The 16,288-nt window shown below is 49.3% G+C and overlaps 1 protein-coding gene across 3 annotated transcripts in view; it reads left to right on the plus strand.

Annotated features, from left to right (window-relative positions):
• Positions 1-7,177: 7,177 nt before the first annotated feature.
• Positions 7,178-16,288, plus strand: part of GRM7 (glutamate metabotropic receptor 7) — a 304,155-nt gene continuing 295,044 nt past the window's right edge. For all 3 annotated transcript variants that reach the window (XM_037387351.1, XM_037387352.1, XM_037387353.1), the window contains exon 1: positions 7,178-7,796. In XM_037387351.1, coding sequence (XP_037243248.1) covers positions 7,242-7,796 — 555 coding nt within the window. In that variant the 5' untranslated portion in view covers positions 7,178-7,241. The remainder of the gene's footprint in view (positions 7,797-16,288) is intronic.

Here is a 16,288-nt window from a genome sequence, read left to right on the forward strand (position 1 = left end):
GCATGTTTGCTGTGTGTGGATGTGTTGTTATGTGTTGATCTCTAAAGGGGACCAAATGCCCTGACCAGGGGGCTGGCACATGCTACCAGTTAGAGGTATTTTTCATAAATAGATGAACCATTTTCTGCCTGAATTCTTTTGGGGGAAAAGAAAAAAAAAATTAGTTTTAAACTATCTTTGCTTAAAATTTGGCAAAGCTGTAAAGAATGGAAAAGAAGTGCTCATGACTGGGAGGAAAAAGCCTCCCAAGAACATCCCGAGCAATTCCATCAGCCTAGCCCACAGCTTTAATGCCACTTTATCCCTTAGAAAACTCCAGGCACTGCAGACAGCTGGGAAGGAAGGGACCTGCCCGCGCTGGCTGGATCAGTGTATTGTCTGACATTACAAAACTATTATTATTTTGAGAAAGCTGTCTTATTTAATTATTGTGAATGTGCAATTCCTTCATTTTTAATTCAGTATTGGAGGAGATGTTCCAAGCATTAAGTGAATGAAAATATTTGTAACAAACAAGAAACCAAGAGAATAGTAAGTGTTTGAAAAGAAAAAGTTATTGTTCTCTGTGGATTGCAGTGATTTTAATGATTTGGCTGAAGTGCCCATCTAATCGAGCTGCCTATTTGAAATATCTGTGATCTCAAAGGAACGGCTTTAAAGTGTCTCCCATGTAATTGATTGATCCATTCCTTTCAAATGCTTGGATGGCTTTCAAAGCCAGGGGACAGGTATTGATGGGACTTCGAGGGGGCTGTGTGTTTTACATGGTCTGGTGGGAAAAAATGCCTCAAGTCTCCTCCTGTACCGAAGTCAGAGCTGACTAAAGTAGTGGGAGTTCCTGGGCAGAAAGTGGGAATTGCTCAGAACTGACACAAAACACATTCTTGGGAGGAGCAAGGGCTTTCCTCCCCCACTGACTTAATCTTTTCCTGGCAGTGGGAATGGTGGTACCCGACCCTGGCGCTAGGACACCATTTTCTAAACACATGCTACATAGACGAGATGGTTTCACATCTTATTTTCTGAAATAATAGCAAGTTTGGCTTTAAAACTGAGTGCATGCTGGTATTTAGAAAAAAAAAATATTTCCGTTTTAGTCATTTCTGAATGTCTTCTTGATGGAGGCAATTGTGGTCTGAAAACGCAAACAAATTCAAATAAAGATCCCACGACTTGCTGACAATATTTTCCCCTGGTTATCCTGCAGGTTCTATGTATTAGTCTGCTGGTATTTTACATATATAACCTATATTGATGAAAGTTACAAAATTCACCATCTCAGCACTTGTAAAAACTTGTAGTGTGATTATTTCTCTTTAATAGTATTATTAAAAATTATCTTTCCACATATGTTGAGCTCCTAACATGCTGGATATGATATATCAGAGTGTAAGCTATGATCTGAATAAGAGCAGTCACTGTTACTGCACACCGGCACCTTCTGTTGTAGCTGCTCTTTTAGCAACGAGCCTGCTTTCAGAACGCAGATAACTTCTGAAAGGTTTATACCTTGGTAGTAAAAGCCTGGAGCTCCCTCGCAGGCTTGGTGAGCGCTGCCCTGTCCCCGTGCCAAGGAATGTCCCTCCCCACGGGAGGATTTAGTGGCTGGGAAGTGACCCAGGGATGTGACACCATCCTATGCGCAGAGCAGAGGGTGATGGCTCCAGCCCTGCACTGCCCGCTCTGGTGGGTCACAGATCATCTGCCACCCTGCATCAGGTAAGGCAGCGCCACGCGGACCCTTGTACCACATCAGCCACGGGGTCCCTCCCATCCGTGGCACCCGCTGGCATCGCAGTGACCTGCCTCCGAGGCGGGCGCGGAAAGGAACCTCTCTGTCAAGATTCAGACCAGTCACCACATCCAGCAGGTTGGCTTCAGCCTGCGGCCAAGGGTTTGCACATCCTCCTGGAGCCTTTCCCTTTCTTAGAGCAGTAGCAGCCTGTGCACAGGCGGCAGGACCCAGGAGGTGACTGAAAATGAAAAATAACTGCCATTACGAGTACATTTGTGGATCTTTGTGATCATCAAGGAAAGATAAAAGTTTCTCTCTGTAGAGCAGCTGAGGTTACCCAGTGCTGCGCAGCTTTGGTTTTAGGTGGGATCACACCAGCGTGTTGCAACAAAGAATTCGGCCCAGACACTTTGTGGTTTAGCACAAAGTATTCGTCACGATTTTTTTCTTCATAGACTTGGGAACAACCCACAAGATGTGTTTTAGATTTAATAATTCAATATGTATTAGACATTAAAATTTATTTATAATTTATGATTTAGTTTAATAATTTATAAATCAATAATTTATAATAAGATACACATACAAAATAATTTAAATCTTATATAAATCATGATCTAGAAAGAGATCCAAGCTACTATTATCCTTGAAGAGAATTTGCTGTCCCCGGTCCTCCCTGGAAACCAGAGCCACACTGACACCTTCTCTTTGAAAATAGCAACAGCAAAGCACAGAGTTAAGGATCAGACTTTTTCACTGGCCTCTGCTCCAAAAATTCATTATTTTCTGAATGGCAGATAAGCAGGAGCTCTGGCTGCTATCCCAACACTGACTTCACCCAACAAATTAATTGCTTGTACCTTGTCCATTGCAGTTGTTCAAAATGACCTCCAACTGTGCATGGCAGCGTCATGCTACATTACCAAAATCTGAAATATTGTTTTATTTCTCCTTTCTGCTAGTCCATTGCTCTTTGTTTTGCATCCACTGGTTGGTTATAACATGATTTTGTGTTCACTCTGCCAGTTGCCCACATAAAAGCAATGTTTAATTACACAGCATCTTTGAAAGTACATGCGGGTAAGATCCTCCTGTGTTGGAAATCGCGTAGCTCCCCTGAAGGATGCCAGCTATGATGCTGATTTTTTTCTGGCAAAGTCTTTGCTTATCCAGTAGCAATTTGGCTGAATCCATGCTCTTATTTGACAGACAAGTTAAGAAATATTTTTGAATATGTTTTTTGGATGTGTTTAACCACTGTTTACTTCTAAACAAATTCTCTTGCTAAAAAGATCAGCCTAGGGTTTTGGTTTGGGGTTCTGGGGGGTTTGGGTGGTTTGTTAGGTGTTTTTTTAGGGGTGTCATTTTGTTTTGTTTTGTGGGTTTTTTTGTAAAGCAAACCTGCCCGGGGGGAGACAAAGCATGTCCCGAGCACTGCGAAGCGTGGAGGCGGTGGAAGCATGCCCGTGGGCAGTAGGGGTGTGGGTGGGGATCTGGCTTTTGGGTGCCTGGTCCTACCTGCAATGGTGCTCTCATGTGCCAAAACCTGAGGCCAACCTCCCCTGCGTGTCGTTCTTTGGGTGGGAAAACCAGGACAGCTTCATTCTTATAAGAGGAGGTCTACGGCCGGTGCTGTGGAGCGCAGCGTGCCCGTGGCTGAGCCGGGCACCCAAGGAAAGCCGCCGCCATCCTTGGGAGCTTAGCAAGTGACTTGTGCTGGGAATTTGATTTGGTACAAGAATGACTAATTGTCAAGTGAAATACAAAACGTCACATTGAAATTACTTTCCTACCATTCCCATATGCTTCTGTCAGATTCCCCTTAAATACATAAAATGCTGTTTTACTGTAATAGCATTGCTTTCTGAGAGTCATTTCAGATTAGGGCTACAACTTTAACATGATTTAGTGTGTCATAACTCAAAATTCTCGCTGATGGCTTTAAGAGTGGGTGAGTTCAGTTTTGAGTGGACATAATCTAATTTTTGCTTAGGAACTGCTTGTTGAATCCACTTAGTGTAGCCGTTCTGGTGGGCCGTAAGGGAGGAGAGGATTTTTTTCTTTAGATTCAGTGGGATACAGGCTGTTACGCAGCGCAGGTGTGATACGCTCGTGGTGGTATTTAGTCAGCGTTGTCTCACCTCTAGGTATTCAGTAATCCAAACCAAAACGAAACGCTTCTTCAAAGTAAAATATGGCAGTGACAGATGCACAGGCTATTATATTTAGTTCCTTGTCTGAGAGGGCCAGATTGGATGTAGGTAGCTGGCTGCACATAGTGGATGGAGATCAGGTACGATGAAAGGGAGATTACTGGCTATTTTAAGAGTTAAACTTAAAAGGCATGAAAACTGATAAACAGGTTTTTTTCCAGGTGATGTCCAATTAGATGGTGGTACTCATTACCATGGGGGCCACTGGAGCCAAGTACTTAGCAAGGGTGAAAGTGGGCCTGGGCACTTTTATGGATATCAAGAATATCCAGAGTAATGATTAACTATATCAATTTTTGTAATGTAATTAGAATAATTTTTCATGCTTCAGGGCTTAAACCAATTTCTTTCTATGAGAGACCAGGATGAGACTTATGGTAGGAACAGATTAAAGACATCTGCGTACTGCAGAGCTCCTGCCTTTTCTTCTGACACATCTGATGCTATTCTGTGACAAGATACTGGGCTGGGTTGGACCCTGGGCCCACCTTGATCAGCTGTGTCATTTTCTATGTTCCCTCAGGGAATCTGGTATGGAATAGGTGAAGTAATTTCTTAGGTAAACCAGGGTGTGAGGGAAAGGAGGAGGAAGGAAACAGCAGATGGGTTTTCTGTAATTTTGAGAGGATAAACATGTTGAACGTAACTGCAGATTTGCCCAGAGGAAAAAAACCCAAACCAACAACAACAAAACAGGAAGCTTTCAAAATCATGGGGTGGCTTCCTGCAAAACAGTGAGATTTGTTGGAAAAGATGACTTTACTTCCTTTCTGAATCTCAAGCACTTAAGGCAGACTTGAGTCATGCTTGCAAACTCTTCTCTACAGCCACTAGAGTCAGTTTTTTAATAATAATAAATACAGCTGAGATTCTCCAAGGGGAGCTTGAAGTGGGCAAGAGGTGATTAGGCGCTGAAAAGCTTACATGTAACAGTGCAGGTTCAGATGTAAAAGGGGATGGAGCTGGTGCTGCTGTGGAACAGCTGAGAAGGAACTCGCTCACCTGGTGCAGCAGGCGAGCTGGTGTACGGGGTTAAGGTGTGCGTGCATCGAGTGGTGGTACAAGGTGTGCCTGCTTCGAGGGGTGGTACAAGGTGTGTGTGCATCGAGGGATGGTATGCGGGCACAGAGGAAGCTGCAGCTCAACTAGCAGAGACTGGTGGGGGAGCAGGTGCCTGACCCTGGGGCTGCAGGGAGGCAGCAGCCAAGTCACCAGCACCCGTGAACAGCCCCCACCCACCCCCCAGCACATGTGTGCCCCATCGTGCACGTGAGCTTTCCGCTCTCAGGATGATGATGGGGGATAAGCGCAGGTTTCTCAGGAAAGCATGGCTGTGCTTTCATCCAGTGACCAAAAATGATAAACAACAAGGCCTGGGTGATGGCACAAGCTGGATGACAATACCCAAATTACAATGAAATAATATTTTATGATGTTTTCAGACAGTGGAAAAACTAAATCTTGGTCGCAAGCTCAAAAATTATAATGTCTAGTGGAGAACTCAGCTGCTTTTATTGTTGTTTATGGTTATTACATCCTGCCCCTACTGAAAAAACCTCCAGTCTGCCATATCTGTCCAGTTCTGCTGCCGCTCTCCAAGCATTCCTTTTAACCAAGGAACATTCACATGCCTTTTCTGGTCATGGTGGCATTTCAATATCACCAGTTTGGAAACCTTGGTTGTAGTAACTTCTGCCAAATACAAGTGGACACAGAGAACCAATGTACAAGGAAAAGAGAAAAAAAAAAAAAGCTGAAAAATATGGTGAAGACAGAATTTAAAAAATACCAAGATTTCAAGGTGTTAAAAATAGATTTTTAATTGTTAAAAAGTGTTTTTGAGGTGATGAGCAAAGCTACTTGCTTGTGTCTGCCAGACCAGTTGCGCTGCAGCATTTCAGTGTTGTGAGATTAAATCTGTCCAGGCCAAAACAGATAAAACCCATCAGTTTCTACCAATGTTTTTTACTGTTATAACAGTAACTGTTGTGTTACTCTGACTTCACTGAAATATAACGTGTTGGAAATTAAGCAATCACTGTAGCTGTCTCTGAGTGGGTAACACTTCAGTGTGGTAGCTGGACTGGGCAGACTGAACTACCTCACATTGAGTGCTGCTGGTCCGGTGCATGTTAGGGGCCAAAAGATGAGCAGCAGCTATACTCGATCTGGTATTGATGAAGGAATTAGAGGTTGTCTCAAAAAAATGTGCTTGGGTTGGTGGGAACCAGGTGTCAGAGATGTGTATTGCATTACTCTTGCATGGGAATGTGACAGGGCATGGATTTGCTGGTCAGCAGGGAACAGCAACAGGTGGTGTATCTTTGGATATGATAGTTTTGGGATGAAGGAAACAGGACCAGGATGTTCGAGCACCCTCGAGATCTGGGTGTGCTGAAGAAAATGCACACAAAAATGAAGAAAAATGGGTCTGGGGATCTTAACATAGAACGAGATCAGCTGCATTACTTCGGTTTTGGGAGTATGGGGTTACATCCAGACTCCTCCTCCTCCTCACCAGGCTCCGTTGGTATCCACCTCAGTGGGGAGGAGGATCTTTTTTTCTCTCTCAAAAATCTGGATTACCGTGTTTGATGCATCAGGCTGGCTGAGATGCTCCCGCGCTCGGGCGGCAGGCTTGGGCGCGCTGCCCCCCCGCCCCGCTGCCCGCGGCGGCACCGCCGCTCCCTACCGGCCGGAGGAGGAGGAGGATGATGAGGATGAGGATGCTCCGCCAGGGGGGCTGAGCCGGCAGCCCCCTCGCAAGCGTCTTCCGCGGGTGTTTCCGAGCCGCGGCCAGCCACGCATCCCCGCGCACAGCTTCAGCTCCCGGCGGCGCCCCGGGGAGCAGGGGTACCCCGGCTCTCCCCTTCCCCGGTGCCGTGGGGGTCCGGCCAGCCCCCGAGCCACCTGTAACTCCCCATCCCCTCCCCCTCCTCCCCAACACACACATCCTCCCCCTCCGGGGCAGGGCTAGCGGAGGGGACGGGGGCCGCCGCCCGGCTCCATCCCCATCCCCATCCCCATCCTCATCCCCATCCCCATCCTCATCCCCGGGCCGGGCTCGGTCGGCGCGGCCGCATCCTGCGCAGCGGCGGGCGGGGCGGCGGAGGGGGCGGGAGGCGGAGAGGACCGGCCACCATTTAAAGCGGTAGCGGCGCGGCGCGGCTCCTCAGTGCCGTGCTGCCGCGGAGCGCGGCGGAGCAGCCGCGGCCAGGGCGGGAGGGAGGGAGCGAGCGGCGGAGCGCCCGAGCCCCCGCTCCGCGCCCGGCCCGCCCGGCCCCGCCGGCCGCATGAAGGTGCAGGGCAGCGCGGGGCAGCGCCCGGGCGGCGGCACCATGGTCCGGCTGGGCAGGCTGCTGCGGCTCCTCACTCTGCTCAAGTTGCCCTGCTGCTTGCTGGAGTTCCTGCTCTCGGCGGCAGCCCAGGGGCAGGAGATGTACGCGCCCCACTCCATCCGCCTGGAGGGGGACATCACCCTGGGCGGCCTCTTCCCCGTCCACGCCAAGGGCCCCCCGGGCGTGCCCTGCGGGGACATCAAGAAGGAGAACGGCATCCACAGGCTGGAGGCGATGCTGTACGCCCTGGACCAGATCAACAGCGACCCGGACCTGCTGCCCAATGTCACGCTGGGCGCGCGCATCCTGGACACCTGCTCCCGAGACACCTACGCGCTGGAGCAGTCCCTCACCTTCGTCCAGGCTCTCATCCAGAAGGACACCTCCGACGTGAGGTGCACCAACGGGGAGCCGCCCGTCTTCGTCAAGCCGGAAAAAGTAGTTGGAGTGATCGGGGCGTCGGGAAGTTCTGTGTCCATTATGGTGGCCAACATCCTCCGGCTTTTCCAGGTAGGGCTGCGCCGGGTCGCGGAGCCGCGCCGCGGGGCTGTGCCTGCCGGGGCCGGGGGCTCCCGCGCTGCCCGCCGCCCACTCCGGCCGTGTCCCCCGGCTGCCTGCCCGCCGGAGCCCGCGCCTCCCTCGCAGCCACCCGCTTCGCCTCAGCATCCTCCCCCGTCTCCCTTCTTCACGGTGCGTGGCACTTTCAGGATTTATCACCCCATTTACAAGAAGCAATCCGTGAAGGGAAAGACGGGGGGGGGGGGTGGGGGCGGGGTGGGCTTAAGAAAAAAGCAAAGGTGATGGCTTCGGTGGGTTTGCGTTAGAGAGAAACATCGCTCGGCAGGGATGCGGACGAAGGCAGCCGGGGCACGGCCGGGACGGGCTTCACGCATGAGATGTCCGCTCTGTGCGAGAGCGGGGCGGGGGGGGGGGCGGCTTTTCCCGGCGGCACTTGGCCGGGCAACTCCGGGCGCCCAGCGGCTTCCCGAGGCCGCCCGCCCGCAGGGGTCGCGCAGAGCCCCGACTGGCCGGGGGCGGCGGCGGGGAAGGGGCAGCGTGGCGGTCCCGGGGCGGGGGGCGGCTGGCCGGCGCCGGGCCGAGGCTCGGGCGGCTCTCACAGGCGCCGAGGGATGAGTGGGGCCGGCGGATTAAAGAACCGTGTGTGTGTGCAGTGCGGGGGAGACGCGCTGCAGCATCTGCCCGCTCCGCTGCCCGCCCCCCCCCCCCGCCCCCGGCCGGGCGCGCTGCGATCGCCCCCCACCCGGCACCGCCGGGGCTCAGCCTCACTGCCTCTTGGGGCACGGGGACCTGCGTGTGTGACCGTCCCCATCCCGCCCCGGGGGGCGCCCCAGGTGCGGGAAAAGGCACCTGCGCAGGGGTGGGGGTCCCCCCCGGGGCGGGGGGGCAGCGGCGGGGCCCGGCGGCTCCGGCTGCTCCTTGGCAGCGATCGCGGGTGCGGTGACCAAACCGCCACCAGATGCATCGTGAGCAGCGGAGTTTCTCGCTTCCTATCCTACGCCTTCGCATGCGGAAGGTGGTGGTGGGGTTTATTTTTATTTTTGTGCAGCGGGCGGAGAGATCCTCCGCTTTTCCCAGCTGGAAACTTGTGAGGTTTTCACGGCAAATCCGCTCTCTGCTGTCAGCAGCCCTTGTTACTCCTCATTCCCATCTGGCTGCTGGTGCCAGGTACAGCCATCGCATGCCAGGCAAACGGAGCGATGCTCCTTCTCCCATCACTGCCCTTTGCACTGCCCAGCCAGACTGGGTCCTGTCTGTTTTCCTGAAAGGATGCTAAGAGGCTGGTTTTGTTTTCCTCCCTCGCCTCCCCCCTCTTGGCAAATTAAAATGTACCTCGTATTGCTCCTGGATTCAGCGATGTGCCAAATCTCTCACAATTTGTGCAGCGATAACGTGTGGGTCTCCCTGTTGAAATGCTACCTCTGAGGAAGCGGCCCGGCTCGCATGTGCGATGCGAGCCAGCTTGGCATGGCTCAGTTCGCTGTCCTTGTATCTGTTCGAGGCTTCTTGCATTACAAACACCCCTTCCTGGGCTGCAAAACAGATGATCTCATGTTCTGCTCGAGCTGGAGCCGAGAAGCTTGGAGGGATGCGAGCGGTGCTGAAGTTCTGCTGAAGTACTGGTTCAGCAGATGCTGATCTGCCGTGGACTTGCACCAGCCAGTAGATTGAAATTAGCCAACTGTTTTATACTGCATCTTGTTCAAGAGCAAATCCTGGGCACTCTCCACCGAGATCTCCTTCAGTAGGAAACCCTGGGCACCGGGAGCCTTTTGTGTCATGCCATGATACCTGCAAAATCTTTGGTGATATATTACGTAATGGGATTTGTAGAAAATAAGACATTTGGGCAGTTTCTGCATGTGGAGACATTTATACAAATCTAAATATTTTAATGTATTGTGACTAAGCATCTGTTCGCAATTGCTTTTTAACCAAATCATCCGGAAAGCAGGAACTGGTACATACTGAAAGAGATTTTACTGAATATGTATTTTGCAGCTTGGCTCTGCCTTCTTCAGGCAGATTTTTCATGCAAAAAACCTGTTCCCCATTGTCCTCTCCTTTAAACCACAGTTCAGAATGTGTCCCAGCCAGGGAGAAATAAGACACAGACCTGTTTTAAGAGACAGGAGGAGAACTAGACCTATTAAGCACCGTTTGGTGGGGGTGGGTGAGAAGCTGTTAAGTGATTGGAAAGAAAAAAAAAAAAAAACAACCAACTACCCAACCACAAAAAACTCGTTAACCTAAATACTTTTGCAAATGGGTGAGCTGTTGCAGCCAGCTTGCTTCTCCTGGGTCACTGTAGGTTTTACTGACCCTGGCGGTGGGGTGAGGGGTGGGTAAATGGCTCATGGACAGTTATTTTCATGTCCAAACTGGCTTTTCCCTGACATCTTGTAGATGAAAACTCTTTCCATCTGTGGAGGGCTCTTCAAAGAAATCTTACCAGTGTTTACATTTCTGTGACAGTATCTTGGAAGAGAACTATTTGTCCTCTACTTTCATGCAGGGAGAAAATACATACATAAACTCATATGGAGCGCAGTGGGATTTCCTCAGCTGGCTACTGATGCTTAAAGGGCTTCCTCCCCAGGATGGGTGAGATTTAGGCTATTCATCTTCCTCTCGGCAGGTGAAGTTACGATCTCTCTCCATGCAGCTCACCTGTTCCCAATCTAGCACAGAGCTTTGAGAGCATCTTCAGCTGATGCCAACAGGTGGATCAGCAGGGGAAAAGGACACCGAGGTCCTCTGGTTGGAATCCATCTGTGTAATTACTGTGTGAAGTTTTGTAGAAGCTTTCCTTTTGTAAAAAATGATGTGAAGGATCTACATTAGACTTGAGCTTTTTCCTGTGTGATGAAAGCAAAAATCCCTCCCCCTGCCTCTCTGTCTCTCTCTGCTTATCCCTGAATTGCACCTTTGAGAAAAGATGATGGGAACGGTTGGGGTGGGAGTGTGTGTGGGGTGGGGTGTCCCCCCGCCCAGGTGCTGTGAGGAAGGCCCCAAGCCCCAGCTGCTGCCGAGCAAAGGGAAGCTGTAACCCCGACTGCCTTTGAGTGATGTGTGGGTGCTGGTGGAGCAGAGCTGTCGTGCTGCTGAGGCTGGGGTCGCCACTCGCTCCGACTCACGCAGGATGTGTTGGTGCGTCGCAGGTGGGCGCAGGAATTGCTGGTGAGGGCAGTGTGTCTCCTAAGGCCAAGTACCTGAGGATTTCTCTGCCAGAATTACAGCTAATGAGAGATGCAGCTGCCCTGCAGAAGTGCAGGTTTATAGGAAGGGGAGCCTTTACGCCCCTGTTCAGGATCTGTCATTGCCAGCAGCTAACTTTGTGTGGGACCTTCCTGGAGTTCCTTCAGTTACAATGTTCAAGAGCATCCCAGCCACGCGGCAAGGGCCCACCCTTGGGAGCAAGTTAGACCCTCATAGCTGAGACTTGTCAAAGTGCAGTTGCACGTGTGACTTGCTTTTGAAGATGATGCAGACGAGCTCTCTCCAGTTTGGCAATTCTCACCTTGGAAGGGGTCGAGCTGGGGGGATGCATCTGGCTGGATGCTTTATTTCTGCATCTCCGTTCTTTAACTTCATCCTCTCCAGAAGCAGGGATGCAAGTGCCCTGACTGGAGCTCATGTGAGAGAGCTCCTACTGACTATGTCCTTCTCCTAGGGCTTGTGCCCTGGCCGGGAGGGACCGGTGGGCTGTGGGCTCTGGGAGCTGTGCTGCATGGGGCGGGTGTGCTGCCCGGCACCCAGCGCCTGTGTCTTTGCTGCAGGGCGGTGGATTAATGCAACAGAAGGGATATTGCCATGTGTGGTGGACTGTGGAGATATAAATGCATGAGTATTCAAGTATGTGAAATACAGTGATTTTTTCAAAATAAAATTCTATTAGGGCATGCCAATAAATAGTATGCTGACTGTAAATTAAATACCTATTCTAAAAATAAAACAAACAATTTGGAAAGCTGTTTCCAAATGCATCAGGGAGTTCAAGGCAATATGTTTCTAGGCTGCTAGCTTTGCATTGTAAAAAATACTGTTACTTCAGTGTCATAGCTTTCCTTACAAATTCAACTCCATGAAATGCAATAACTAGGCTGAAAAAAATTGCCAAACGTTTCATCTGTTTCATATTTTCTGGGAGTAGAACCGTGCAATATGGGAAATATCAGCACAGTGATTTTTTTATACTGCAGAACTAATTTTCAAACTCCCTTAGAACTACAGACTTCCCATTACAAGCTTTAATAATGAACTAATTACTGCTTCAGGTGTCTGTCCTTGGTGGATGCAATTTTAAGTAGTCAATCCACAATCGTTCTTTCTCGTCTAAACACCTTTTGCTTTTATCAGTGATGGTTCTTGTGGCATGTAGGGGTGTGTTACCAAGCCCCTTCAGGGAAGTTTTTAGAAACCAGCGTGGGATAAAGGAGCACGATGAGGCTGGGGTATAAATTTTGAAACTTCCCTCGCATCCCTTGGGGGCTTTTGGCTATATTTCCATCTGCGGGTGCCTTTGTACTAAATGAGAAGGATGAAAGCTGCAGCCCTGCCTTCTGCTCTAGACACAATGAAGCCAGTAGAAATGTGATTATTGGGAAAGGAATACAGCCTAAAAGTGCAGCTCCTAGTTGGATGCTGCCTTTTCCCTTAGAAAAGGGCATGCATTTTCCAAGGCACTCTGAGTGAGGACATCTTCTATGCTGCCACAGTGGTCGCTGTCTGCATCAACAAGCTGTGGCTGACTGAGCTGCGATGTTCGAGGTGCTGCAACTGGTGTCCAGGGAGGCTGTGGTTCTCTCCCAGCTTCTGGCTGGAGGGGATGGAGTGTGGCTCTTGGCACATTGTGCCTGTTCCTGCCAGCTCTGCAGCGCAGTCACAGGGCAGGAGGGTGAGGGGCTCTATGAGAATGGCTTTGCAGAATGTGCGGTCCCATGATTTCAAGAGATTCTTCTCAAGTGTTTGTTTTTATAATTAATTTTATGCTGTTCATCTGGTCGGTTTCTAGGAACTCCTTCCCTCTGCAGCAAAGCGTTTGCAAACGGATCGTTCCTCCCTCTCTTCCCCCTTGTTTCAGTTTCCTGCAGGAATATGGGATATAGGCCTGATGGTTTCCATTTATGTAGGTTCTGGGTGTAAAGGCAGAGACTCCTGTCGAGCCTCCGCCTGCTGAACTTGACTTAATGAGATGGTAGTAAATGGCCAATTTAATTGACTGCAATGTACCTGCCATGGGGGGATTCTTGGGTTATCGCTGGTATTTGGGAAGAAATCTTAACAGTCTTTAGCAATGTTTTCCTCTAGATGCTAATACATTTCCAACTCATTACCAGTTTATTGCATTTTCCTCTTCTAACTTTTAATAAGACAATATTGGTCTTAGGAAGTGGATTAATGATTCATTTGATAAAAGATATTTCAGGAGAACCATACTTTTTTCAGTGAGACTCATATAGAAGATTTAGGAAAAAGCTGAAAATAGGAAACGGTAAACTTTAATTCTTTGCCTCTTTTCAAAGAATGTCTTTTGTGTTTCTCAGCAAGCTTTCATTTTCATCAGCCTCTAAGTATTTATCCTTGTTACTGATGCACCAAATACATGTCAACAGGCTGAGCCATGCAGTTCTTCCATAATGTTGAAACACCAAGCTACATTTAATAGATGTGGAATCTTATTTCACCTGTATAAACTGAAAGTAAAGGAAAATCCTTGCTTCAAGAATTCACAGGTTTTGTGTGGAGTTACTAATGGGAGGCTGGAGGTGCTATCGTTATGTTTTTCTGGAACACAGTGTTTTGAAGGTAAAATTTACTTTCTTGACAAGGCATAATTCAATATTAGCAATAGTTTTGGCTCTTAATCTGTTTTGACTGTCTCAGTGTAGATGTTAGGTAGCTATTTGGGAGAAGACTGGCTCTGCCAGGGAAATGATGCTCACCCATGGAGAGAGACCGGGAGGGATGATGGTGCTTCTGTGAGCAAAGGATTAGCTGACAATTGGGACTGGCATGGGGGCAGCGAAGGGGGATGCTGGAACATGTCAGCTTGTACGGTGGAAGTATATATTCAGCAAGGACACTTGTGTGGTTCCCAATCTACTCTTTGCAGTGAAATAAGGTGACCTCTTTGGGATGACGAATGGAAGGATCATTTCAAAGCATTAATTTTTATGAAAGAAATATTGATCTTTTTTTGAATCTCATAATACTAATATTGTAAAACTACATGTACTATATTCTGTATTTTAGTCTATTAAATGAGTTTTGCTTGGAGGCATTAAAACCATCTGACAATACTCTGCATTGTGATATCAGATGTTGTTATTTCTATTTATAGTGATATTCAAATTAATCTCAATGAGTGACAATGCTGACTGTCCCAGACATAGGACTATGATGAATTTTATCATAATACTGGAAGATACGAAGCATGTAATTAAGGCTGTTTGGAGAGCATGGAATCCAATACAGTCAGGTCATTAGTGTGGTAAAGTGGGTATCCAGGCAGAGAGAAATCTGAAGAAAAACAAGTATTTCTAAAGCCTTCCTCATTACTGATGATTCACAAGGTCCTATAAAGCCCTTCTGCTGAATACAGTAGAGGTATTCTGAATCATCAACAATTTACCCTGGAATAAGGCATGGTCCTGTTATGGGCTGCTAAAATATGGCAGCCCTGCCTCACCAGGCCACCGATCACTTGTGCACAGGCACCACATGTTTTACCTTGCTGGGGTAGCTTGTAGCTGCAGAGCTAGCATAGTTCTTCCATGCAGTTGTACTGCATCAGGAAGAAAGACTTCAAATGACAGCAGTGATTATGTAGGAATGGTCTAAAAGCTCTTTAATCTCCCTGTGTCCCCTCATCGTGGGGCCATTGTGCCACCCCTGCACAGACAGTGCAGTGGAGGTTGCCAGGAGGTTGCCATCTTTCTTTTTTTTTTTTTTTGTAGCTCAGGGCAGTTGAACATGATGGAGCTGGTACTAAGGTGGGGTGCCCGGGCTAAAAAAGCCCTTTGCCAGCACCATGCCTGTGCAGAGCTGGTGGCAGGGTGCAGGATGGTGCAGCCTGAGCACACCTCCAGTGGGGCAGCTGCCGAGACCTTCACATCGGGGTCACACTGCTCCTCTGGGGACCAGTATCTCCATTTCACAAAATTTGACAAGTGGTGTTACGTTTCCAGAGAAACAATAACTCCAGCAGTATTGCCCATCTTCCCTCTACTTTAGTCTGTACTGTGGTAAGTGAGTGATGCTTTTGCTGTGTCATTTAGGATGTTCAGGAGAGGCATTAGCATGCTGTATGAATGCGAGCGTGTTGCAAAGTATATATCCTCTTATTCCTTGGCTCATGGGGTAATGCGGGCCAGTGCCTCACTTCCAAGTGCTTTGAAATGAACTTGGCAAGCATGCCCAAACCCCTGTGAAGTGCTCCTGATTAGAGATCACCTTTCTCCTTGCGTTGAGATCATGTGAAGCACTTGGGCTACCTGGCCTCTGATTTGAATGGCAAGAGAAGGCAGGCTGGGGAGACCTTCCCTTCCAAACACCCTGCGCTGCCTGGAGTGGCACAGATAAGACCTTTTCACTCGCAGGGCACATCAAATACCTCTGGTTTTGTGAAGAGGATTGCCTGGCCTCTGTGGGTGGAGGGGACAGTTAGCAGCAGTCCTAGGTTGCAAGGTTTCCTTCTGATGATGGTTCTGCTTAATGTCTATGAATGTGTTCATGTATGTAGGTGTTTATATAGATATATACATATTTGCATTAAAAACTTAGTATTTCTTTTTGTAGACGTTCATGCTGTAAGCACAAGTGACCTGTCTTTTAACTTTTTGCTGGGGGGTAGGGCTGGGAAGGGGGGAGCAGGCACCAGTGCCGGGCCATGGTGGGTGAGGACGGGGCAGAGTGTGCCTCTGCCGCCATCAGTGTGCCGACAGCCGTGTCACCTGCTCGTCTGGCTTTTCGGTTCTGTCTGTCTCGTGTTATGATGATGTTAGGACTCTGAAGAATCAATGATGTGTGATTAATAGAGAAAGGATGTGTTTTAGTAATACAGAGCCACCTCAAAGGTGTTCAGCGGTACAGTCAGCGGGTTGTGTTCAGGCTTGGCTGTTCCTGTCTGGGAAGGGAGCAAAGAGAGGACAGTCGTAACACCTGTGGGAAGCGGGGAAGAGGGTGGAGAGGTCGGCTTGTGGCTGGTACGGGGTGAGAGGGTGCTGGAGGGAGGATGCCCTGCGGGACCAGCTCTCCCTTTCCACCCAGCAGCAGGAGCCTCGGGTCTTCCCCCAACAGCAGCTGGGGTGGCTTTCTGGACCCAGGCACAGGCAGAGGGGCTGGACAGCAGGGCTGTGGTGGTGCTTCCCTTTGTGGCAGGCTGCTGGCCCTGTGCCTGCCACCTGGGTCTCTGCCTGGAGCCTGCCCTGACAGAGCTGAGGGAGAGCTGAGGTTGGGGTGGAGGAGCTGAGAGGGGTCAC

This window comes from Falco rusticolus, chromosome 4 (assembly GCF_015220075.1).
Source record: "Falco rusticolus isolate bFalRus1 chromosome 4, bFalRus1.pri, whole genome shotgun sequence".
Taxonomy (NCBI): Eukaryota; Metazoa; Chordata; class Aves; order Falconiformes; family Falconidae; genus Falco; species Falco rusticolus.